We start from the raw sequence: 27,061 nt of genomic DNA on the forward strand, positions 1-27,061 counted from the left end.
TAAATAAATTTAACAAGCACAAATTTAATCCAACCGGTAGAGAACTGCCTTATATAATCACAGAAATGTATACATTGTTCAAACTTCCAGAAGTTCTCTGTAGCCCAGGTCAACAGTGGTATTAATTTCACAGCTACTTACTGGACACATTTAATCCATGTTATTAAATATTAAAAGACATCTGTAAAAGATTTCTCAGTTATTTGTTTTGCATAGTGAAAATAAGAAGATAGTGCCTCAATACAACTTCAACAATAATCTGACCTTCAAGGACAAATTCTCACATTCAAGTTTCTAGCTACTGCCATCCCCAATGCAATCTAATTATGACTCAGAAAATCTCCTGAATTTCCCCACCTCATATGCCAGCAACAACAGGCCTCTGCCCCTGACCTTACCGAGGGCAGGGTGAACAGTGATTAGTTCCCTGTACGTCGAAACAGGTCATGGTCCCTCACAAACTTACATCTGATTTTCCTGGACAGGATAAAGGGCTCTGCTGTGTGCTTAAGAGACATCTCCAGACAGAGACTTTTCACCTTCAATACCATGAATTTTAGTGAATGATCTTACTAAATGATCCTAAAAAGGAGTGGCCTGTTTTACATCCATGGATTTACTTTAAGGATCACACTTAGGATTTTCCATTATAAAGAAATCATGTCTTGAGGGTCGTCTAGCTGTCCCAGCTCCCACAGGGCTCTCATCTCTCAAGCCCATACTCCAAGGGATTGGTGACTCAACTTCTCATCTGCCTTTTTGTCTTGCTCTCTATCTATCACTACATGACATAAGTATTATTCTAAAACCCAAAAATTATGACAAAGAATTCAAGGGTATAGAGAGAAATAGAAATGTAGAAAAAACAAAAAATACCAAGTTCAAGAGTTTCTTTTGTATAGCCTTGACTCGGTAAAGGAGACTATCTTATTCTGAAAGTCTCTATACTGAACGAAGTTATGCCATCACTCTAGGGCCAAGGAGGGGTCCGAATGTGTAGTCAAAATACCTGGGTTTCAGTGTAGGTTCTAGCATTCAGCTTTTCTCTACCTCAGTTTTCTCATCTCTAAAATGAAGTCAGATTAAAATTCTACAAGATTATATAGTCCAGCTGTGAAAATGGGGCCTATCTATTAAGGCAGCCTGTTATATTTTATATTACATTTATATTTTATTAAGACAGTCCTCCGCCTGCAGGAGGTCAGATGAAGGTCCCGTCAGGAAAGACTTGGTGAGGAGGAGATGGGGTGAACCCGGGCAGTGAAGACATCACCCTGAAGAGGAGAGACACTGCCCTCACCACCTAGCCCCAGCCAGCGACGCCTCTACCACAGAAGAAAGTCATTCTCTTCTTTTTGTTTTAGTTCTTAAAAGACAGTCGACTGAAGATATTTTTTAAAAGAAAGGCAGGGGAGAAACTATCCGCTAAACATCAACTCTTGGAGAACTGGGTTTGTGATGAAATACTCATTGATCAATGTTCACTGCCAAGTGCTGGCTGGGACGGATCAATAATGATGTGTCCTAACCCCAGCTTGGCCTTGTGCTAGTGGTGCAACTTTTGGGCAAGACAAGTAAGCTCTCAGCCTCAGTCTCTTCCTCTGTAAAATTGCCCTACTTTACATGTGTTATAAGAATCAAATGACATTATTTTATCAAATATGTGAAAGCTACACTTTTGCACACCAATGAGTTATTAGTGTGCTCATTCTTTGAGTCCAGTTCTTAGAAATAGTGAGGTCTACAGAGAAAATTATGAAAGAGCAAATTAAATTTGTAAAACATACCAAGGCTACCTTCTATAAATTTATGCATAAGAAATTAAAACTCAAGATTAAATCAGACTGGCAATGTAGTGCCAAGATGCATTGTAGGTATATGAGAAATGTTCTTTCTTCACCCCTTCATTACCCCTTTCTTCAGTCAGAGCACTCCGTAAGCCACAAAGACCTTTTCAAAATTTAGGATTTACTGTTTACGCGGTTTTGTTTTGTTTTTAGCAATGTGAGGAAAGTGGAATGAATTTGGATTTTTGAAGGCAAGGAGACCTGGAATCAATTCCAGTTTCTGCTGTTTACTTGTGGTTTCCAAGGGTGGCCTCTGAGTACACTTCCTAATCTGTGAGCCTCTCTAGGTGCTAGAATTTTGAGTAACAAGGGAGTGTCTTTCTGGGAAAGTCTAAAACTTCCTTCCACTGCAACAGCAGAAGCATCCATGGCTGGAAGATGTTTTCTGAGCTTACTGCTACTTGAGCGTGGCAGTGTTGGGCCTCCTGAAATTCCTTGCCTTGATTGATGCAAAAGAAGTACCACTTAATGAGTCCTCAATATGTGCCAGATGCTCTACATGTTACTTTCAACCTTTACAACCACTGGGCAAAATATCACTTCCGCCCCATTTTACAGACGATGAAGCTGAAGCTTGCCCAAGGTTAAAGAGCTGGAAGCAGGCAGAGTTGGGATTCCAACTCACTCAAGCCAAGGCTTTTTCTAGTATGCCATATTCCCTGATCTAAAGAGTTTTCATACTTTAAAACTGAATTTTTAAGAAATGTAGACAGGGGGACTAAGACCTCTGCAGTTGAATGTTAATATTGGTACAAGTATATAACTAGTCTCACATGGACAGGAAAGAAGACACTATGGAGAAGAGACTAGGGCTGGATCAGTAAGAGGCCACGAGAAAAAGAGAAATGGGATAAGGAGGGCTCCTAACCCCTCCTGTCATGGGCTCTATCAGTGCACTAGAGATTAGCAGTATATTAGATGGCTATATATATTTGTCCTCATGCTAACTGCAGATAAAATACTAACCCTTGTACACATTCAGTTCTCCTCAACTAATCATTTTGATGACATTAGTGACTCTTGCAAATATTTAAGGAAAGGTACCCATGTAATACTTAGAGTTAATCCTGATATAGGTTGACCAAGGTTTCTCCACTTTGGCACTGTTGACATTTTGAGATGCATGATTCTTTGTGTGGGGCTGTCCTGTGCATTGTAGGGTAAGTTATTTTTAGATGAGTTGATTTTTCCCCCCAAAGGTGCCTGTTATATTTTAGCTTAAGTTCTAAAATAGGTAGCATCTCACAATTTAAAAAAAGAAAAAAGAAAAGAAAAAGAAAATAAGTGTCAGGGGGTATGGTGGGCGGAAAAATACCTTCAGGAAGTACAATTATGTTATTCCTTTTTTTTTTTTTGCTTTTTGGAACTGGTCTTACCGAAGCAAAATTGCTCAATAACCAGTACAAATGCCTTTCTACATAGATGTAATTATGGTTGGCACTTTTTCATACCTCATCATCCACAAATGATGGGTTGCTGTGTGCCAAAGTACAATCATTTGTTGTTATCTAATCTAGAATGAAGTTGACATATAAATATACGTGAAAGGGGAGGAAAATGGCGTAGACTAAGATTAGGAATCTTAAAAGGGTAAATACATGCCTTAAAGACCTTTCACCTTTTGACAGGGGGCCTACTTTGACCATAATAATTATCCATGCCAGCTATTGTGAAACAGTTTATACTACATGTGACCAGCAAGGTTTTTCAGTTTAGTTTTTAAGTGCAAGGTCCCATAATTTAGAACAATAGCTAGAAAATTTGGAATTAAAACAACTGGATAACGTCAACCATCTCCAATTTCAGGATGAAGAAAATTGATTTCCAGTAAGAGACTGGCCTGTTGCTCACTCCTTTCCATTTCCCGGAACACCCCTCATACCAATTGCTCAAATGGTCTTTTATATCTCTCTTTCTTCAGTGCTCACTCAGAGCTAACTATTCAAAACACACTCCAGTAAGATTTGCTTTAAACTAAGGAGAGGGGGTAAATGCTTGAAATAAGATTAGCCATGCTGTGATACTGAAGATGGGCGATAGGTACATCACATTCTGTTTTCTGTATTTTTCTGTTTGTTTGGAAACTCCCATAATAAAAACTTGTGTTTCTTTAACCACACTACAGTGAAAAGAGTGTGTCTACTGTATGTAGCTGTTCCGTTTCCTGTCCCCACACATCTTTCCCAGCATCCCACAGGAAGACAACGATACTGTTATGAAAAAAAACTTACCACTTCACATGTGTTCTGGATCCCATCAAATCATGTCTCCAGAGAGCTCTTGCTTCTAAAGGCATCCTTTCTCACTCCCACATCTTTAACCTCATCCTCTGTTTGACTCCTGCTCATCTTCTTTGCACGCTCAAGCTTCCCCATCTTAATGAAGGCCTTCACTTAACTGAGCAGACCTTTTGTAACCCTACATGAAAATGAGCACGTGTGTTTTTAAAAAATACATATGAACTAAAACTTGGCTTTAAAAACCAAGTTTAAAAAGGTGGTTTTTTTTTTTTTTACTTAAAGTGATAATAGCACATCTCAGCAGCATGTGTTAGAAAACTACACAAGATTTGCACTCTTTCAACTAATTTAGTAGTGTTGACATCAGAGAATGTTTAGTTTGGAAGGGAAACCTCATTTCCTCCAGACTCTCCTTTGAACAAGTGAAGAGGGAGGAGTCGCTGATGATAAACACAACATTGCTTAGATTGACCCAGCGGATTATCCTCTGAGTTTCGGCGAAGACCCCAGTCTCTTGGCCACCGCTTTTCTATTATAAGGCCCTGGGGGCTGTCTTCAATATAATCAAATTAAATTTCAAATATAATGCAATTGTAGGGAGAAAATCCTTTCTATATCTTCTGCATTTTGTACCGTGTACACTGAAGAAATAACTGTTTGTTCCTACCAATTAATTACCATAAAAAGAAAGAAAATCTTAAGCACCTCACTGGCAGACCAGAGGCCTTCTGGGGAAAGCCTGTCTCAAGGGACAAAGACGGAAAGAAGCCCTCAGCTACATCTAGCACTTGAGACTCAGGAGAAAGCGCACCAGCTTTGAAATCACGCTGGAGTGCAAATCCCTGCGTAGCCACTACCTGCCACGTACTATACTGGACCTCAATTGCCTCATCTATTAAACGTGGCAACAACCAGGACTGTTCTATGGATTCCAGACCAGAGTGCTTGGCATAAAGCAGGTGCGCCATACAGAGTCAGTTACTGAGACCATCAAGGGGATGCCCGGGCCAAAGAGAGGAGTAAGGGCTGGGACAGGTGACCGCAAGTGGCTGGAACCTACACGTCCCTCCCTCAGAGACGCCTAGGCACAGCCCCTCCGCTTTCTTCACTTGATCTCTGCGAGGCCCGCTCGGGGCTCTCCGCGGCGCCGCTGACTCAGGGGAAATGGGAATGGCGTGACCACAGGGAAATGATACATTTTTTCCTCCTTGCCGGGAGGCCCGAAAACTGACGAGCCTTAAACGCCTGCTGCAACGGCTGCAGCAGCGGCCCGGCAGTCGGGAGTGGCGGACAGGGACTCTGCCCCGAGCAGCCTCCCGGAATTGACCTCCAGCCCGGAGCCGGCACAAAGTGCTGAGTCACGGGGAGGCGGGCCGGCGCAGTCACGTGCCGGGGGCTGTACCACAACAACGGCGCGGCGTGCAGCGGCCGCAGCCCGCGCCGCTTCCTCCCGCGACAGACCCGCTCTCCGAGCATGCTCAGCACGGCCGCGCGGCTGCGCGCAGTTCCCAGCCGCCGGGCTCCACGCTCCGGGTTTTCCGGGCGGCCGTGGGGGGCGGTGCTTGCGGCGGTTCCGGGTGCTGCGAGGCCGGGAGGCGGGGTCTGGAGCGCCGCTGGCTAGGTGGGGTCCCGACCCGGGAGCCCTGCTTTTGCCCGCGGGAGAAATGACTAGGCATCCTTTTTTGGGCAAGGGCTGGGGAAGAGGTTATTCTGCTAGATATGAGCGGCATCTTTTCCCTTTAGCGATCGTGAAAGTCTTAAACGATTTGTCTGGTGCTCTCCGCTGAAAACTCAATCCTAGAAGTTGAAACCAGTCCTGGGTGCAATCTACAAGTGAAATCGAGAAGTAAACCTAAAAATGCAAAGCACTGTCAAATTGAGGGAAATGATTGTTGTTGAATATGACTTCCGTTCGTCTGTGGTGGGTTTTTTTCCCCCCTTGAGCAGCAATTGGTAAAGGCACTGTGGAGGTCATGGTTTAGATTTGACATAACTGCCAGGCGGTGCCATCACGCTGCACTCGATTTGGGATTGTCCGGAGTCCAGGGGCTGTCTCTTGGGGTGCTGTTTCGGAATTCACCCCTGGGAAAGGCCCCCTTTTGCGTCAACCGGAGTTTGGGGCTGAGTGACTCAAGTTGTAGTGTTAACTCTCACTACATTCAGTTTCACGTAGGGCTTCGGCTAGACTAGAATTTAGCCTCTTACTGAACTGCCCCTGTCTGTGTTTCCTCTTTCAAACGAAACTGGCACTTTCTCAAGAGACCAGCTTCACGGTATTATGAGGAATTCCTGCAGGTGTAGGGGGAAATTGTGTGCTTTGCAAAGGGTGGATGTTTACACCTGCGCTGTTTCAATGACGTGGAATGCAAGCCACATGTGTAATCTTAAGTTTTCATTAGCCACCTTTAAAAACTAAAACAGATGAAGTAAATTCAGTAATATACTGTATCTTAACATCCGAAATACTGTTATAGCAATAAGTAATCAATATAAAGTTATTAATGAGATATTTACATTGTTTTTTTTGTACTAAGTCTTTGAATCTGGAGTATGCATTACACTCACAGTGCATCTCCCAAACCACTAGATTTTCATTGGAAATACTTGATCTATATTTTGATTTCATAAAATTAACAGAGGAAAAAGTGGCTTCACATTCCCAACCTCTTCCAAATTTACTTAAAAAAAGTTTTCCAGTAACCGAATGGAATATCAATTTTGAAATTTATATTTAAGTGGATTAAAATAAAACTAAAATCAGTTTTTCAGTCACATTAGCCATGTTTCAAATGCTCAGTAGTCACATGTGGCTGATGGCTTTTGTGTTGAACAATGCAGTTCTTTGTAAATGTGAGATGAGATTATGAGAATAACAAAATGATCCTTTGGATACCTCACCTGCATGGGAAACAATGACCAACACTGTCCCCACTCCCCACCCACTGCCTGCCTTCCATAGGAAGCTAACATTTATACGAAGGACTTTTCTAGAATTACAGATGCATACGAAAAGCATAAATCATCTCCATCCCACAGGCAGTCACTATCTAGTGTGGAGATATTTTTTAAATTGTTCTATCACAATGTCGAAATAGAAGCATGTACGAAAGCAACCAAAATACAGAGAGGAGTAACTGGGACTCAAAGGATGAACAGGAATGTGTCAGGTGAAGAATTCAAAGCGGAAAAAACAGCAGAAAGCCAGAATCTTGCAGGTCCTGTGTGGTTGGTGGGGAGGGTACAAGGAAGCATGGGGGCAGTAGCTGAGGTTGAGTTGTCTGGGGACGAATTAGAACGAGGTTTGGTTTTTATCCTGGCTGTCTGCTGGGGATTGAAGTATCATCTCCTGAGCTTCAAACACCCCACATCCCACACATATACACACACCCCACTGTGGAAATTACAGCCAGACCTTGGGTATCCATGTCTCCAAGCCCCGGGGTGGGCACATCCAACATGAAGGGGCTGGAGAGGAGACTTCTATTATCGTATATCCATTCAGCAGTTAATAAGTGCTTACTACTGGTTAACTTTGTAGCGTGAGGGAAGCGGACACAATAAGTAAACACCTGTCCTCAGTAAATGTAAGATCTAGTTGCTGTCATTTTCCCCTGACCTGTCAGGTCATTGCTCTGTCAACACATATTTATTGAAAAGTTATTTGGGGACCAGGTACCTGTTTCCTTCCTTTCTCTGCCAGGATAGGGCCAACCTCAGTTGTTTCTAATATGTTCTACCCCCATGATAAGCTCACATGAACATCATTTTAATCACTTGGATGAATCTTAGGTTTGGATTGGGGATATACTTTTGGACATGATTCCTTCAAAAGAGCATCTGGAGATGTTGACAAAGCCCCTTTTGTTGCAATAGTGTCTGTGCCATCCAAAGAGCATACGTCATCAAATAGCTAATTTAGAGAATACACAAACGCTTGCAATATATACATGTCTAAAAACTTGTAGACAAATTGATCCTTCTTAATTATTTATTGACCATCAATCTACGCATATCTGCATTGTGCACATTCTTACAACACCCATAAAAGACAGAATTAATATAATTTTACACAGGCATGAAAATAACTTGCCCAAGATCTCACGGTAAATCTAGAGACTAGAATTGAACCTGCGTTTCATCTGTCTTGCAAGTTAGTATTTTTCTTGCCATACCCTGCTGCTCTCACCGTTTTTAAATGGAAGGCCTTTCTCACCTAAAAAATAATCTAGTGGGTTCCTCATTAATTCAAATCAGCTTTCTTCCCCAACGCAGAGTTTACTTCTTTGGATTGGAGAAAAATGGATTTTTACATATCATATGTGCTTACAGCGAGGCCGACTTCACTGGGCCCCCACCTCGCCCCGCTCCCTCCTCCTCCCCCGGGAGCTCCTCCCCTTCGACTCCGCCCCAACCACGCCTGCGCACGCCTCCTCCGCCGCCCCCGGAGTCTCCCGGGGCGCTCAGCCCGGCCTCCTGTCCCGCACCGCCTCCTGTCCCCGCCCTCGCCCGTAGTCTATAAAACCCGGAGCGACGGATCGCGCCCGGGAGCGGTGAACGAGCGGACGGGGGCACTGGGCATGCTCAGCGGCGGCGCAGGTTTTGGTCACAAGTAGGAAGAAGCCAGTGCACGACACCGGCAAAGAGAAGCGGGAGCCGCTGTCGCAGCGCGGCTGTGGGGTCCGTCGCCGCCGCCTCGGAGCAGGAGCGGGGCGGGCGAGGGCCGAGGCCGCCGGGCCCAGAGCCGTGCAGCCCGCCCTCCCGTCCTCCGCCCCTGTGTCCGCGCGGGGCGCCGGACCCCTGGGTCGGTCACCTGGGCGGCAGGGACCCCGCGCCGGGAGCCTGAGCGGAGCGGACCCGACCCTCCCTCCGCCGCTGCGGCCCGCGGGCGCCCCCCCGGGGCGGTGTAGCCGCCGCCTCCTGCGGGCAGCTGAGTGCCGGTCCGGCTCGCGCCCCGCGCCCCGCGCCCGGAGCGAGTGGCGCCGGCAGTCCCGAGGAGGAGGAGAAGGGGGCCATGGGGCTGCTGTCCCAGGGCTCGCCGCTGAGCTGGGAGGAGACCCAGCGGCACGCCGACCACGTGCGGCGGCACGGCATTCTCCAGTTCCTGCACATCTACCACGCTGTCAAGGACCGGCACAAGGACGTGCTCAAGTGGGGCGACGAGGTGAGCCCGCGGCCCCCGCGCCGCCTTTGTTCGGCCGGGCCGCCCGGCTCCCCGGCCCCAGGCCCCCGGCGGGGCGCGTCCTGCCCCGCGCCCGAGGGTCCCCGCACGCCGCCTCGCCCTCCGGCGACCAGGGCCGTCCCGAGCCTGGGGCCCTGCTCCGAGACCTGGCTGGACTTCTCTCTCCCATCCATTCATTCGTTCGGGTTTCCCCTTCATTCAGCAGATGTAGATTGGGCGCTGGGAGGACGTGAGCGAGAAGAAGTGTGACGCTTGGTGCCTCGGGGAGTTTTCAGCCTCCCCTGTCTGCCGGCCGCCTATCGCAGTCCCTAATCCCGTCTCGAAGTGCCCTTTTGCGATTGATACGAAAAGGACTAAGTTGTCTTAGAAGGCCCGTTGCTGTTAGGAGTCAGGTCTTCAGGTCTCATCTGTAGGTGCTGCTGCCCCATCTCATCCAGGTGTCTTTTAAACCTCCACCTTCTCCTTGTCACCAACCTCCTCCTCCCCCACACCACACTTTGCAGGTATAAATTGAAACAAATGACGGCTCGGTTTTCATAAAGGGGAGGAAACTTCCTGGTCCTGTTGAATCCTGATTGGGAACGCTTAGAGCTTCAAAATTAGGATTTGTTAGTGCCTTTCCATGGCCTAGATCCAGCATCTAAACCTTACAAATCTAGGCAACTTGTGTTCTGCCTGGAGGGGAGATGTTCCTGGATTCTCAGTAGGTTGAACCACTGTTTATTGGAAAGATCTGGAAAGCTTTGCCTCCTGTTAGGTTTCAAGTCTTAGGCCAAAGCTTTTTGTGCTGTCCCTTCCCGTTTTAAAAAATCACATGTGTATAAAGTTGAGATAATTAAGTGACTCCTTGAAAAGTCCACCTATATTTTTTGTGCTCTGACCTTTTGCCTTCCGTGGCTTGCTCAGGTGTAAGTAATTTATCTTCTGGTCCCTGTTACCAGTCGCGACCTGAGTGTCAAGGTGCTGCCACACCAATGTAGAGTCTCTCTCTCTGGAAGAGTTCATTTCTCTTTTTCTAAGATTGGAAGGTAGTTCTGCCTGATGCAAGAGAAGGAATTGCTGTTTTAAAGTTCAAAAAGTATAATGACTAGTGACTCACATTTCTACTATAAGTGATTTGTCATACTTCTTTGAACAGAAAAGGGATACAGTGTTTGGTGGTAATTCTTCAATTTTAGTCTAAAGTTCATTGTTTCTTTACAGCATCTGACATTTTACATATTCATTTGTGTATTGTGTGTATTTTATGTTCTATCCTCTCCATCCCCTTAGATATTTTTCTCTCCAGGACTTTTTAAAAAATGAAATGGAGTAGGATGAGGGATATCAGTTTGTCATACTTAGAAAGAGTATTATGTCATAACTTTTGAGTTGCTTGTGGGTGTGTGTGAGGGGGTGTGTATTGGGTGGCATGTAAATTATTTCTTCCTATGGTTGCAGTAAAGGAGTTTGAAAGCCAGAGTCTCAACCTTTATCATGGAAGCCTTCCTTGATGAGATGAGCCTTTGACAAGGAGCGAAAGAGACATCAACGCCTCCAGTGTTAGCACTAATCCTTGCACATAGTAGGAGCTCACTAGCACATCTGCTGAATAGAAGTCTGCAGGCAGGGCCAGACAGCAAGCAAGCTTGTTTGTATGCAGAAGTCTTGGAAAATAACTGAGAAACAGGCTGAGCAGATAAAAGTAGATAAAGCGGGGAGTGGGGCTGTGGGCCCAGAGATGAAGGATGGCCTAGCCAGACAGACGGTGGTGTTTGTGATGTGATATGTAGACTGTGTTGGTGTGATACCAAAATACTGCTCTTCAGGGGAGGATCTCGTGTTGCACTTACCGGGTCCTTGAGTTGGATTAAAAAAGAAAAAATGTGCTTTCAAACTGTGGTCGCTGATATGGTTGGAAGGAGAGCCTGCCTCTTAGAATGCCCGGCCTTCGGCACTAGGACAGCGTTTCTCTCTGGTGTTTGTCTGAAACCATCCTGGATTGGGAGTTCCACTTGGGTTGTATTCCAAGGCCAGCCCGACTGCCTGTGTGATCGTGAGCCTCAGTTTCCTCATTTGGAAAATGAGACGACTGGACTCTTTCCCTTCTGGACTTCTACAGTTTAAGTACAGTTGGAATAAGACTTTGTGTGTGTGTGTGTGTGTGTGTGTGTGAGGAAGATTAGCCCTGAGCTAACATCTGCCGCCAGTCCTCCTCTCTTTGCTGAGGAAGACTGGCCCTGAGCTAACATCCGTGCCCATCTTCCTCTACTTTATATGTGGGATGCCTGCCACAGCATGGTGTGCCAAGCGGTGCCATGTCTGCACCTGGGATCCAAACTGGCGAATCCTGGGCTGCAGAAGCGGAACGTGCGTGCTTAAGTACTGCGCCACTGGGCTGGCCGGGATAAGATTTTTTAATAATGTACATATTTCAAACCAGAATGTTACTCTTTGAAATTCACCTGGAGATAGATAATTTTTAGACTGCTGAGTAGAGAGAGGGCTGCGACCAATCACGGCGGTAAAAATAGACGGTGTTACAAGGGTGTGTGTATGCCGGCTTTTTGGAATTCAAAAGTTCTTTCCTGTGACAACCTTATAAATAGGTAGATTCCCAAATCAGCGTACAGATGCATGTTTCACCTTGAGTGTGGCAGGTCCTAACCCTCGCCACCATTTATTGTGCTCTTTCTAGGGGGAATAGAAGTTCTGAGTCCTAGGTGGAGGAAAAGACTTCATTTTCCCCCGGGGGGGGGGGGGGGTGGGAGGGGAAGGTGAGATGGATGTTGCTGGGGGCTCTGTTGCCTGCTAAGCTTTGTGTGTGTGCAAAAAAGTAAGGCTTCTCTCTTCACAGCTCACGCACAACTTTTCAGGTACAGATCTTGTTCATAACTTGGAGACCGCACATTAAAAAACAAACCTAGGAAATTGACGCTGCAAATGTGGCTATAAATGCATACGACTCTTGAGTTTTTCCTAATACTCTTGTGTTAGCTCCGTATCGGGCCTTTTCAGCTACTTAGTGGCAAGGGCATTATTAGAATTGAAATCTGTGTGACTCCAGGTCCATTTCTCAAACTCGGTATACCAGGTTTTGGATCATTTACGTTGAGATTTTGTCGAATCTCCTTTTACGGAGTTCCAACTCTGTAAATGGTTGTAGAGGTGCCAGAAAACAGCATTTGGAAGCAAACGTAATTTTTCCAGTTTTCTTTTTAACCCAGTGTAGCGGCTTTCAGAGGCGAGAAGGTAAATTGTCCTCTAGTTAGCAGAAAAGTCCATGTGAACTTTGAGAGGAAGATGTGTCTTTCATGTTTATAAGTGTGTTCTTATCAAGCATAAAACCAATAAAACTGAGGTGAGATTTATTAAGGGCTGGTATACCATCCATTGAGTTTGAACTGCAAGTTTGCCTTCATAGGGTGAGAATGCTTAAGTGACCATTTAGAAAATGCATAGCTTGTTAATGAATAAGCTGATGACCCAATAACAAAAAGAACGTCCTCCTGAGTTATAAATCCAGAGTGGACAAAAGCATAGTCATTGCAGTCTAATCAAAGGTTCTGTGTAGCTTTGGACAAATAGTTGAACTGCCCTTAACCTCAGTTTTGTCATCTATAAAATGGGGACAATAAAACCTTCCTTATAGGGTTATTAAGATTAAATGAGATAATGTTGAAGAAATGGTTTACAAGTACCTAGCCTTTTAAGTAAAGACTCATAAATGATAGCTTAAAATGTTTACTTGGAAATTCTTAAATATCTAGCCTATCTCATTTAGTAGCCATAGTCATTGGAGACTGAGACATTCATGTATGTGGAATTTTTTTTTTAACCAATTAACTGAAATTTGCTCATTTAGGTATAATTATATTCCATTAGCTTAGTGACTTTTTAAATGGTATTTCTAAATTGCATTTCAAAATCTAAATCGTGTTTTTAAAATGCGTGATTTGACACTGACTTCTTAGAAGAAGATATTGATGACTTATTCCTTGCTGGTCATTCTGAGGCTCCGGCTTCTGACATCAGTTATCGTGTGTTCTGTGCACCTGAAGCACAGTTGTACATCCTTCTCTCTGAGCTGTCACCGTGAACATTAGTTGGACAGCATTTGTTGACTGTGTCTAAAGCACAGTGGTGAAATCAAGGAAAAAAGAGTGAAACAATGTTGGAGCCTTCTGGTGAATGGTTTTTTTCTTTGAAGATTACCTTTTTTTACCAAGAGGTTCATTTTTGTAAGTTGGGAAACCAGATAACTGACCCTGTGTTTGTATCAGGAATTGTGGTTGAGAATTTAAGCTTGGTTTAAATGTGAGCTTGACTCGTACTTCTGATGTAAACCTCAGGGTTTCTTTACCTCTCCTCATTTTGTGTTAGAAAGTTTTGTGTGGGCTTTCTTTTTAAACCAATTTCGTTGAATTATAATTTACATTCAGTAATATGCACCCACTTTAAATGTGCAGTTCAATGACTTTTAACAAGTATATACAAGCAGATATCCCCCACCACGGTTGAAATAAAAGATATAAACAGAGAACATCCGTGCATATATAACCTCCCGACCCCCTGCCAGGAGTTCCTTTGTGCCCTGTGCACAAATGCAGGTGAGAGAAACACGGCACTTCAGGGGATTCTGGTTCTCCAGGCACCACCTTTGGGAAGCTGCCCCGAAGAGTGTGGCCCTTCATTTGGTGGAGGGGAAGCATTCCAGTCAAAAGAAGAGTGCGGTAAAGGCGGGAAGGCGAGAAAGAGCATTGCCAGGTCAGGGTTATGTGCACTTTGGGGCTGTAAGTGCAGCGAGTACGTACGATCAGTTTCCAGAGGTCTTTGTGTAGTTCTGGGTAAGTAGAGGTTTTGCTGTACTTTAGGGCATGAGGAAAACAGCATGGAAGGGAGAGGTTTATTACATCTGTACACCTCGCTCCTCTAGGCAAGCATTTCTAGACTTCTGAACCAGTTACTGTGACCCCGCCGTGTCACTGTTGAGTTCCTCTCTGTGAAGAGGAGTGTCTAGAATACCACTTCTAGTAACGTCTGCAAGTGGTGCTAGCAAATGTACTTACCAGTATTCTGTGTATAGCTTCATTGTGTAGTGTAAACCTAGGTAAAGTTCAGTAAGACACTACATCTTGAGAAAATAGGTCAGAGCATTAATTGAGCCTCTCACATCAAAATCAAGGCATCTGATGGTATTGTTAAAGTTAGAACGCTGTGTATGGGGCGTTACTGATGTTGCCGGTATTATTGGGTGGACCAAATCCTAATGAGCTTGCTAATTAATATTCTCTTTCTACATTCATGATTTAACCAAGTAGGGTGGGGTTTTTTACATTTTAACAGCTTTATTTAGATGGACATAGTTTAAATTGACACATAATAAACTTCCATATTTAAAATGTACAGATTGATGAGTTTTGATGTATGCACACACCTGTGAAGCCATCACCACAATCAAAATAATGAACATATCCATCATCTCCAAAAATATCCTTGTGCCCCTTTGTAATTCCTGCCACCATGCCCCAGTTCTGCAGGCAACCACTGATCTGCTTTCTGTCACCATAGCTTAGTTTGCATTTCCTGGAGTTTTATATCTAGGAAATCATACAGCGTGTACTTTTTTGGTCTAGCTTTTTGAACTCTGCATATATATTTTGAGATAATTCGTGTGGTTGCCTGTATCAGTAGTATATTCCTTTTAATTGCAGAGTAGTATTCCATTGTATAGATATCCAACAATTTGTTTATTCACTATTTGGATTGTCCCCAATTTTTAGCTGTTACAAACAGAACTTCTGTGAACATTAATGTACAAGTCCTTGTGTGGACTTAGGTTTTCATCTGTCTTGATCATTACCTAGGAGTGTTTTAACTTTTTAGGGAAACTACCAAACTTTTCCACAGTGGTTGTACCATTTTACATTCCCACCAGCATTGTATGCTAGTTCCACTTCATCCACATCCTTGTCAATACTTGGTAGAGTCAGTCTCTGATTTTAGCCATTCTGATAGATGATGGTGGTATTTCATAATTTTTTTTTTTGGAAGACTAGCCCTGAGCTAACATCTGCCACCAATCCTCCTCTTTTTGCTGAGGAAGACTGGCCCTGAGCTAACATCCATGTCCATCTTCTCCTGCTTTATATGTGGGACACCTGTCACAGCATGGCTTGACAAGCGGTGCCTTGTCTGCACCCAGGATCCAAACCAGTGAACCCTGGGCTGCTGAAGTGCAACATGTGCTCTTAACCAGTGCACCACCAGGCTGGCCCCATCATGATATTTTTAATTTGCTTTTCCCTAAAGACCACAAATGTCGGATATCTTTTCATGTGTTTATTTGCCATCTGTATATCCTTTTTGTGAAGTGTGTTAAAATCATTTGAGTTGTTTTCTTATTACTGAGTTTTGAGAATTCTTTGTTCTGGATGTAAGTCCTATCAGATAATGTGCTTTGCACATATGTCCTCTAAGTTTATTTTCATTCTCTTAACTGTCTTTTGAAGAACAGAAGTTGTTCATCTTGATGACGTCGAGTTTGTCCATTTGTTCTTTTCTGGATTATGCTTTTGGTATGGCATCTGAGAAATCTTTCCTTAATCCAGAGTCACAAAGGTTTTCTTCTAGAAGTTTTATAGTCCTAGCTTTTGCTTAGGTCTGTGATTCATTTTGAGTTAATTTTTGTATATAGGGCAAGGTGTGATTTTTGGTTTGGGTTGTTTTTTGCCTATTACCCCAGCACCATTTTTTGAAAAGACCCTCCTTTCTCCACTGCCAAAGGCGCACGGCCTTTGTACCTTTGTCTGATGTCAGTTGTCTGTGTGTGTGGTTTTATTTCTGGACTCTTGGTACTGTTCCATTGATGTATTTGTCTGTCTTTATGCCAAAACCACACTTTTTATTGCTGTAACTTTATGATAAGTTGTGAGATCAGGTCCTGTTAGCTCTCCTGCTTTGTTCTTTTTCAGCTTGTTTTGACTCTTCTAGGTCCTTTGAATTTCCATATGAATTTTAGAACCAGCTTGGCAATTTCTACCCATACCAAACAAGCAAACCCTGCTGGGATTTTGACCAGGATTGCATTAAATCTATAGATAAATTTGGAGAAAATTGACATCTTAACAATAATGAGTCTTCTGACCCATGAACAAATGCATCTCTCTACTTATAGTTTCTTTAATGTCTTTCATCAGTGTTTTGTAGTTTTCAGTGTACAAGTCTTTTGTCAGATTTATCACCGAATAGTTCATATTTTTTGATTCTATTGTAAATGATATTACTTTTTTTTTCTTTTTTGGTGAAGAAGATTGGCTCTGAGCTAACATCTGTTGCCAATCCTCCTCTTTTTGTTTGAGGAAGATTGTTGCTAAGGTAACATCTGTGCCAATCTTCCTCTATTTTGTATGTGGGATGCCTCCATAGCATGGCTTGATGAGCAGTGTGTAGGTCTGTGCCCAGGATCTGAACTTGCGAACCTCAGGCCACTGAAGCAGAGCATGTGAACTTAACCACTATGCCACCAGGCTAGCCCCCAAATGTTACTATTTTCTAAGTTTTGATTTCTGGTTGTTCACTGCTAATATAGCAAAACAAAATTGTTTTTGTATATTTATCTTGTATTCTGCAACCTTACTAAACTCACTTATTGAACATCTGGAATATAGTTCTAATCACTGTTTTAATATCTTTGCTGATTCTGTCATCTTTGTCATTTAAGGTCAGGTTCACTTGATTTTTTCTCTTCATTGTGAGTATGTTTCCCTGCTCCTTTGCATGCCTGGTAATATCTGATTGGATGCCAGACATTATGCATTTTACATTGTTGGGTGCTCTGTATTTCTTTATTCCTAAAAGTAGTCTTGGCTTTGTTCTGGAACATAGTTATTATCTTATAGTTATATCTTGCTTTTACAATTGATTAGACAGAGCCAGAAAAGCCTCAGCTGAGAGCTAATTCTTCTCTCCTCCTCAGGCAAGACCTTCACAAGCCCTTTCCCGAAAGCCCCTGAATTAGGAGTCACTCCATCTGCTTTGTGGGAACACACTCTGTCTCCACTTTGGCTACTTGCCTCATGTGCAGGGGTTGGATTTCTACTGAATCCTTGAGGGGGGCCCTCTGCAGGTCTCCGGGGGTCTCTGTGCAGCTCTCTTCCTTTGGTACTCAGTCTGTGAACTTGAATTGACTCGGTTTCCTCAGATGGGCAGCTCTCCCTTCAATAGGGGGAGTCCTCCCAGCTCTGCTTCATCTGCCTGCTGTGGTCTGCAGCCTCTCTCCAGGCAGTCAGTGGGGGCAGTTAATTGTAGGGCTCACTTAGTTTTTTCCCCATATCTCAGGGATCTCTGCCCTTTGTTGTCTGATGTCCAGTGTCTTGAAGAAAACCATTCTTTCATGTATTTCTCTCTCTCTCTCTTTTTTTTGGTTGTTTCAGGCAGGAGGGTTAAATAGGTCTCTATTACTCCATTTTGGTTAGAAGTGGACATCTTTCTTACTTTTTCTGATATTCTTTGAGCTTTGCTCTCCTTTGTAAACTTTGTCCAGAGTCTGGCTACCCTCGTGGTTATATCTCCAGCAACCAAGATTTAGTCAAGTTTTTTTAAAGTCAGGATTTTCTTTGCCCTTACACCAAAATGTTCAACTCTTAGTATTAGTGTTACCATCTCATCACTGGGTATTTGGTGAAAGCAGATTATTTTGAAAGTTGGCCTATGTTTTATTAATGGACTTTAATTTGAAGATGGAGTCCAAGCCCCGCGTCTTCCCCCAGATGGTCCTGTGATCTTAGATGCAGAACTTAAATTCTTTGGACCACAATTTTCCTCAGCTGTAAGACAAATCAAAAAAATCCTATCATTTGGTTTCGAATTGTGTGCTTACATTATATGTGTGTGTGTATATACATATCTAACTGTATTGTTAACAGGTTAACTGTCTCAGAATGCTTTAAACGCTATACAACTTAGGAGAATCAGGAAATGCATATTGGAAATGGTAGAATCCACTTCCTTGCCCTGTCACCTTTTGGGTTTTTGGCGTTTTTTCCAAGATTGCAATACTTTACTGGCTGTTGGAAAAGTAACCTAATTATAAAGCCATAGATGTTAGGTATGTAGAAATTTTTTCTTTAACTCCTTAAGTAAACCTATTTGAGCCTCACAACTTTTTTGTAAGAAGCAAGATGGTATTGCAAAATGTTTCTTTAAGAAAAGCCGAGACTTAAGCTTTACTTAGGTGTGGCAGAACACTAAAGTCTTCATTTCCGTGATGGATGACTTTTAAATTAAGAAGTAGTTATTGAGTGCTGTCCATATATTGAGGCCTTTCTGTGCTAGATCACGGGGTTGGAGTGAGGAACCAAGAAAAGAGAGAAGCTCTCCGCCCTTGAAGAACCCCAGTGGCGGGTAGGGTGGGTGAACAAGCAGGAGGGCGAGGGGAAAGGTTTGCTTCTGTAGCTAGAGATCTTGGGAGTCTTATAGATGGGGGAGAGGGGACAGCTTGTGGTAGGATCCCACAGGGAGAGGGGGAAGGCAAGGAGAGGGCACATGCAGGGGTGAAGTCACGGAGGGGCCTGAGGTCGAGGGAGTACTGCTGTAACCTAGGACCGAAGCAGGGAACGGGGTGCTAGGGGTTCAGGCTAGAAAGGTGGGTTGGGTTCAAGCTGTTGAAGGCCCTTTATAATAGGGGAGACATGGTATTGTGAGTCCAGGAATGATGGCATAGGTGGTTTCTTTTAGATCCCTTTGGTAATAGTGTGAAAAATGTTTTGGGAGAGATCACTAGAGGCTAGGGTCCCCCACTACAGAGGACATCTGATTGCTGGAAGAGGGAAGAGAGTCTAGCCTAAGGCTCTAGAGAGAGAGTTGTATATTAAAGAGACACTTTGGAGGAGACGGACTGAGGACCTGGCAGCTGAGTGGTTGTGTCTCTCGCCCAGCTTCCTAGCTTAGATGACTGAGTGAATAAGAAGCCCTACAAAGGATAATTAGTTCCTGGGGGGATTGGTTTGGAACCCTTGATTATAAGGAGCCCAGTGCTCATCCAGTAGAGACAGCACATAGACAGGAGAGCGAGCTGGGGCCACATCTGAGCTGGCTGTGCATGTGGCTGGACAGCCAGAGGCCTACGAGTTGTGGTTAAAACCAAAGCAGAGAGCGAGATAACCCAGGGACAGAAAGTGTCGGCAGCCTCAGAGCCCTGATGCATGCACTTCAAGGACAAGCATTGAGTGTGGGGTCCTGATAGGGAACAGTGCGAGGGGTGGTGGACTGCCGCGTACAGGAAGAAGGATGGCGGGCTCTCGAGAGGTATGGAAGGGTGGGGACTGAGAGGAAGCGCTGGGTTTGCTGGTTAGACAGGGACTGGCGGCTTCGGCACCAGCCTCTCTCAAACCCATTAAAAACTTGGGAAGAGAGCAAGAAATTGGTTTCTGGCCAAAATAAATGGCACAAAGCCCATGCATGTTTTCACAGCTTGTACAATCCGTGAAATCTTGGTTAGAATTTTCAGAGAGAAGCAGAATTGAACTGAGAAAGCATCTAAGTTTGGGCCTCTCAGGTTGAATCTCCATGGCTGCTAAGTTATCTCTGTTGGATGGTGAAACTGATTGTGATGGACCAAAGATACTGGAATGATGCTCTGACTCTCCACCTACAGGTTGGGTTTCTCAGACATTGTTTAGGAAGATGAGGAAACAGAAATAAGCCTCGGACTTCTCGCCGAAAGCGTTCGTTTTGGATACATCTTCATAGGCATCTGGAAACTCGGTTGTCTAGCTCTCCGTATCCTGGGAGAGTTCACGTGGCTAAGGTTCCACTCTGTGGGACGCGCTTGGAGAGTTCTCTGTATTCTTAGATTTTCGTGTCTGTTACGGTCAGGATTTAAACTTATTTTCACAACAAGATTACAAAAGAACCCCCACACCAGATGTTCCTAATTACATAAATGTTCACGCGGACCCACTGGTCTGTCTTCCCTCCTCCAGCTCCAGGTTTAGTCCTTTGGATTCAGTTACCTCCTTTCTTTTTGAACTGGATGCTGATTTAGCAGAGTTAAAAGTCTAAGGCTAGAGACTCCACAACCCTTTTCCTGGAAGCAGCTACGAACCTGGCTGCGCTGCCCCATTTGCATCGCCGACAGGGGCTGGGCCATGCAGAGCTTCACATATCTTAATGCTCCGGAGAGATAGTAAAGGTCTTGAAGCACCTGTGAAAGCTGGCTGACACTTCTCGGAAGTGTTTTAACGAGTTAGGCATTGCAGCAGTGACCTTCAACTTAAGTGACCTGAGATGTTAGAAAGGTAACATTCTTTTAAAAAAAATCTTATTTGTAAAGTATATACTCTAAGAACTGTAAGCCTCAGACGAACCTAAGGAAGTCATTTGGGGGTGCTTCCTTCGTTTCCCTCTCCAAATGTTCATGTATTTACACAGATCAGATCCTTGGAAGGTGCATTGTTATCTAGCGCGCTTCTGTGCTGAGCACGTGGTCTCCTCCTCCTGGCCCCCAAGACCCCCATTACCGTGTTAAGTTCTGTCTAGGGGTCGTGATCCACTTGCTCCACTACTCAAATAGAGCGACAACTAGCAAAGAAGCAAAAGTCCTCTGAGTACAAAGTTCATGCGCTTTACCACTCACTTTATACACCATTCCTGCACGCTTGGTCATCTGGCTTCTCAGCTCAGAATGAACTGCAAAAAACCAATGGAGGCAGAGATGAGAGACAGAGCAGCTGCGAAAAGCACGTATGGACGGGGCATCCCCATGTGCTCCGAGGGCCTTGCCCTGTTATGACTCGAGTCAAAGACATGAAATTGCTCATGACGTCTGAAGCCTTGATAAAGAGTGAAAGTGGGCTTAGTATCCTCCCACTGATAGCAGAAGAGGATGTAATCAATTTTAGAAAGATTTCTACTCATATATACATAAAATCTTTTAGGGCACATATGCTTAAAAGGGTAAGCTTTAGGTACCGTGACAGTGCATTTAAATAAAGTTCCCTTCCTTGCAGTGCAGGGTAAGTAACGTATTTGATGAGAGGGAAAGAAAAACGGATAGTCATATGCTAAGAGAATTTCTGGAAGAGTTTAATTACAGAAGTAGTAGTTGAGAGCTGGAAGGAACTTTTGGGTTTTTCCCTTATTTTTTGGAGTTTGAAACTAAGGCCCAGAGACTAAAACACATTCTGAATGTCTATCATTGTAATATTTGTGAGAAGAGAGGGAAAATTAAGACTGCTTTCGGGAGGGTAACCACCTTGCACAACTCCAGGAGGCACTAGCGTAGGTGGCGCCCCTTGAGCATGGGGACAAGAAGGGGGTCACAGTGTTGGGGAGTCAGCAGAGGTTTCTCTGAAGAGGTGATACTTGACTTGAGACCCACAGGAGAGCCAGCTGTTTGAAGGGCTGAGGGAAAGTCTTTCCAGGCAGAGAGAACAGAAGTGCCGTCAGGGCCTTGAAGTGGTGGTTGGAGAAACGGAGAGAAGGCCGGTGGGGCTGCACCATGGTGGGGGGGAGGGGGTTGAAATGGAGGAGGCAGGGGCCGGCTAATCAATCGGCCCTCATCCTCTTGGTGAGGGGGGCACGACTTGTGCTGGGCAGGAGCCGTTCAAACGTCTCAGGGAGGGGAGCGACTTGGTATGCTCCGTGAGGGAACCCGGGGCCGCCCGTTTGCAGTGAGGCGGGATTCGACAGTAGTGCACAGCTTTCACTTTTAACTAAGACCAAGAGTAGCCGAAACAGACGCCATGTGAAACAGTATTTTCATGAAATGGTACTTCCCTTCCCACAAGTGACACTTTCTGGTATTTTACTCCATTTCAAAAGAATTTTTTATAATATTGATTTCAACCCACTGTGGCCTCCTAAGGGGTTGTAACCAGCATTTGAAAAAAAAAAAAAAAACTTAGAAACACTGTTCTACCTCAATCAGTGCATCCCTGCCCTAGAGCTGAAAAGTAACCACGAGCATTTGAGGGCTGCTGTGCACTTTCTGCTGTTTTTGGCGCTCTGTGGTGCGTTATTTTTTGTAATCCTCCCCCGTGCCCCCATGAGGTGGGTATTATCTTCATTTCACAATAGAAAACGCTGAAAAACAGAAGTTACCAAGACTGAAAGTGACTTGAGGGCCTGCACGCCAGCCGCTCCACCATACCCCACCTGCAGATCAGCAGGATCGAAGAGCTCGGGGCAGGTCTGGAGGCGCCCACCGAGATGAGATGGAAGGTGGGAGGAAAGGAAAGGATGGGGTGACAAAGGAAGTAGGCTTTTTGTTTTTTTGAATGGAAGTATGAGTGTCTTAGAGCCGCTAGTGCAGGCGTCAGTGTTTTTCTTACCGGAGGGCCAGTGATTCCCTTCTAGTGAAATGCCAACGCTCTTTCAAAACCCTAATATCGGATATGCCTGGGAAATTTCTCGGTCCACAGGACAAATGCTAACAGGTTTAGTAATGTGACCGCAGCCTTCCCAGCTAATCTGCTGCTGGCAGTGGAGCCCTGTGAAAAGGCAGATGTGGGTGAGCCCTTTATGGGAAAATCAGGCTGACCTCACTTGATAGCTATGCAGCCTGTGCGACCTCATCCTGGGGCACAGGTAGTGGGCCGGAAGCAGAGCCACGTCAGGAGCTGTGTCTTCCTGAGATTTTGGTCCTTTAACGTAATTGCAAATACGGCCGGAAAGTATATGTCAGCAAGAGTGTCTGCCTTCCAAATCCCATCTTCCAAATCCCAAATCCCATCTTGAGGTGGTGAGAATTGCTGACTTGGTGGGGTCTGCCTTGACAGCAGCTGTGGTTCCTGAGGGGAGCCCCGAGGCTGCCTTTATGGGGGGTGATTGTGGAAGAGGCTCACTCAGGTCCTTGTAATGGTGGAATAGCACTAAACTTGGAGGTCTTGAATTACCATCACCCTGTCACTTGGGCCTAGCGGCCCCTCTGAGCACAGCAGTCACTGTGGAGTTAGAATTCTCTGTTTTCGCACGGCTCTCGCTTAGTCTTTTTAGAAAGCGCTCTTTTTTTCCCCCTCGTTGTTGGGTGTATTAGTCTACCAGCGTTTCCTAAGAACTGAAACCCTGAGTTTCTCACAGCCAGTCCCTGAATCTAGCCCAGCATAGTTTATAAACGCACTTTACAAGGGGGCAGGCATGCTTTCTGGCTTGCTCAGCTCTGGGAGAGCATCAGGCGCTGGGCTGGGCCCCACCATGGAGGGGGCGCTCTCTCCAGCACCCGTCGTGCCCACTGCTGGAGCCCTAAGCCCTCCTAGCCTGGCAGGAGTCACCACGGAGGTTCTGGACAGTCGGCACCCCCTGCGGAGTCTTCACACATCCCGCTGAGCATTGCAGAGCAGTGGGTCCAGAGCAGCCTCTGTCTGGGGACCACGATACCCTCTTTCTCACCAGCCACATGGTGACGAGGACTCTGACGGGAAAATGTTCTCAGCCAAGGACTTCACTTGTCCTTAGAATCCGGAAGCTGCAGTACTCAAGTGGAGGTGTTTTGAGGTAAATAAAAGCTATCTATATTTACAATATCGTTTGTTTAGGAGGAAACGTCTTCTGGTTTGGGTTTAGGTTTCTGAGTTGCAGAGTGCCTGCGATATGTCGGTGGCCATAGCCGACGTCACCATTGGTGGCTTAACTTCACGTGCTGCCTTTTCTGAGGTCAATTTGTGTGAGAAGGCTGGTTGGGTTCTGCTCTATTTGGTTCACAGATAAGGAAGGAGTTCTTTAACGTGGTCTCTCTGACCTTCAGAGAAGTTAGAACTGACCTACGCCTGAAGTGTAGTGATAGGGGTAAAAAAATCAGCCGGGGTAGATTCAGAGGCCCAGAAGATAAATGTCCCATGCCACCTGCAGGGCGTGAAAGAGCAGATGTGCATTCGGGGATTCCCCCTGTGGTGAGTTCGTGTGTCCAGGTACAAGTCCAGGGTTGTGCTTTCTCCTGGGTTTTAGTCGATTGCTGTCCAGCATAGCTTTGTGCAGTAAGAGAAATGTTTGTTCCATTCAGTCGGTAGCCATTAGCCACAGGTGGCTGGTGGGACTTGGAAACTGAATTTTTAATTTTATTTCAATTGATTTTAAGTCTAAATAGCCACCTGTGCCTAGTGTCTATTCTAATGGACAGTGTGATTTTTTTCCTTTCCTTTAGTGAAAGGTGTCATTGTCCCCCCAGTAGGAGAGTCACCGTAGTTTTCCCTGAAGCTCCCATTTCCTTTCTCTCTTTTAAGTCTTTCTCTCTTTAAAGTCTTAAAATGTTTCGTTTGGACTTCATATCACCAGTCTGGGCGTGCGAAGAAGAGTTTGTTTCTCTGTGGGGGCCGAGATAATGATTCAGGGAAGTTACTGCTCCTAATCATACAGGAAATTCATTGATTTTATGCAGTGTTAAAATTGAGATTAACATGTTACAAGTGAAAAAACAACCTGCTCTGTGAGCTGAAGTCCTAGTCCAGGACGCCAGCAGAAGACCAGGTCAGGGCAAGGCCCCAGTTATTCTGGTTCTACAAGCGTGAACTTCCCGTGGAGGGCACCCCGCATGAGTCTGTGGTATGAAATGACATTTCATAGTAAGGAGAAAAAGCCAAAGTATATCGGATATTGTAAGAATTTGATATAACTTTAGACTAAACTACTAAAACATTTCCTTTTGGGCACATAGGACAGTTTAATATAACATACTAACAGTTACCAGGTTAAAATATCCCCATATATGTGGCTGTGCAGAAGCACATGTGTTCCAATTTCTACCTCAGACTTACTGGGCCCCAAAAGTGCTCAAACATGGTTATAACCTAGCGAGGGACTATTGTGATGTGATCTCTATGGGGTGGGCCCGGTTTATCTGCATCCATGACCAGCCAGAGAGGTGATTATGCTGCAACCGGAATGGTGGTTGGGAAGGCTCCAGGCATCGTGTGGGAGGCTGTCTTTATGTGGACGCATCAGTGGACCCTCTCCTTTGCCTGGCCAGCCCCGTTCCTCACGGAACCAGGGAATCTCCTAGACTGGATCGGATCCTCCTCCTACATATGCACAGCTCTGTTTGGTCATCTCGAGCAGTCACCAGCTCATTAGCTATATGGTCTGATTGGCTGTCCTCCAGCTCCAGTGTGAGCTTGAGAACAGGAACCACACCTGCCTGGCCCGTCTCAGCGTTCCCAGCACGCTGCCTTGTTGAATGGGTGCAAGGACAAAGAGGGGGTTGGGGGAGCAGCAAGACAAGGTGTTTGGCACTGATTGGTCCTCAACTCTACCCACAGCCCTAACCCTCAGAATGGCTGTGAGCTGCTTTTGGAGTTGGTGTAAGGAGAAAACTGTGGCTCTGAGAAGCAACAGGTGGTTCTAGCAGGAGTCAGGCCAGTGGAAGAGAGCCGACAGCAGCACGGAGGAGCTGACCCTGAGCTCCGAGTTTTGACTCTTGGTGGGGTGGCTGTGGACCCGGCCCTGCAGCCCGCCCATCCTAGGCGAAGCCTCCACTCGCCGCCCCTCCTCCACCTGACTGCCTGGATGCAGCGCCTGCTCAGGGTGCAGGGAGCCGGGAGTCCTCATCCCTCTGCCTGGGGGGGGATGTAGGACCTCATGGCTCGCTGTCCCTCGGGGACGTCGTGACAGTTCCTTCTCTCTAGAGGTCAGGCACATGATGGGTAAATACTTTTGAGAGGTGGCTCAGGGACCTTCCGTTTGCGTAACACTGTTTTTGTGGGAAAATCCCTTAGTTCTAATTTAGACAGACACTGACCAAGGAGCTTTCTCAAAGTGTAACCTCTCGAAATAGGGAACTGCCTATAACTGCTTCTGAGTCTTAGACAACAGGACTGTTTCCTAATTAAGCACTGTTTTCACGAACTCTAGGGAGCAGAAATTTAAAAATTCGTATTTTATAAATTTTCCAGCCTTTCCTCGAATTCTAAGCTCCCTGAAACCCTTACCCACATGGTAGAGTATCAAAGTGTTTTTCTTTTTTTAAAGAAAAATTTTTATTTTAAACTAGTGGTAAATGCCATGTAAAGAGAACATAAATCCTAAAAATGCTAATATTTTAATATTAACAGTTATTATTAACTGTTATCTTGAACTGTAATGTCATGCGTATTTCCCTGTCTGCTGTATGTTCTGCATTGTGCTGGAGTACTTACACCACCCTCAATTAAGGCTCTTTATTTTTATTGGCCTAATTTCAGATGAACGTAAAGCGCCTCCCGCCTGTGCAAACCTGCATTAAATGACTAGAGGGTGGTTGTGTCCCGGTTGTCCCTAGCAACACTGTGTAACATGTAAGCTACATAATAGTCTCTAGAATGGGCCTCTGTCTTTGATTCAACAGCTGAGATATTAGGAACTTTCTTTTCAGTAGGATAAAGTTTAGCCTTTTAGAAGTAGAAATCTTCTACTTGTAAATTTTCATTTGTAGAAAAAGTGTGCATTTAAAATATGAGTGTGTCTCACAGAATGATCGAGTCTATTTTATCATATTTTATGTATTCTCGCCCCCCTGCACTCCCCGTTTAAAAGAATAATCGTTGAGCACCAAATAGCAGTGTCCCTAAGTTACATCTAGGGAATTGCGATCTGTGTACTGAGAATAGAGCCCAGTGGCTATTTTCGCTACTTCTAAATGATATGTTAATTACACGAATCTGAATTAGTCACTCAGCAGCCTGTTTATAATGCTCTTTGGGTGTACGCTTTTAGAGTTGTGTGTGTGTGCAGTGTACGGGGAGAGGTGTTGCTGTAGCCCTTGGTGTCGAGCCTAGATGCTGTTCCATGTTAGGAAGCTGGCACAGTCTAATCTTGGAAATCTTTGTAGTGGACAGAGGGCCTCT

The 27,061-nt window shown here is 45.0% G+C and overlaps 1 protein-coding gene across 1 annotated transcript in view; it reads left to right on the top strand.

The window, feature by feature from the left end:
• The first annotated feature begins 8,709 nt into the window (after window positions 1–8,709).
• The window catches only part of GCLC (glutamate-cysteine ligase catalytic subunit), a 44,336-nt gene continuing 25,984 nt past the window's right edge, over window positions 8,710–27,061 (top strand). The window contains exon 1 of the mRNA XM_014863858.3: window positions 8,710–9,248. Coding sequence (XP_014719344.1) covers window positions 9,099–9,248 — 150 coding nt within the window. The 5' untranslated portion in view covers window positions 8,710–9,098. The remainder of the gene's footprint in view (window positions 9,249–27,061) is intronic.

This window comes from Equus asinus, chromosome 8, assembly GCF_041296235.1.
Source record: "Equus asinus isolate D_3611 breed Donkey chromosome 8, EquAss-T2T_v2, whole genome shotgun sequence".
Lineage (NCBI taxonomy): Eukaryota > Metazoa > Chordata > Mammalia > Perissodactyla > Equidae > Equus > Equus asinus.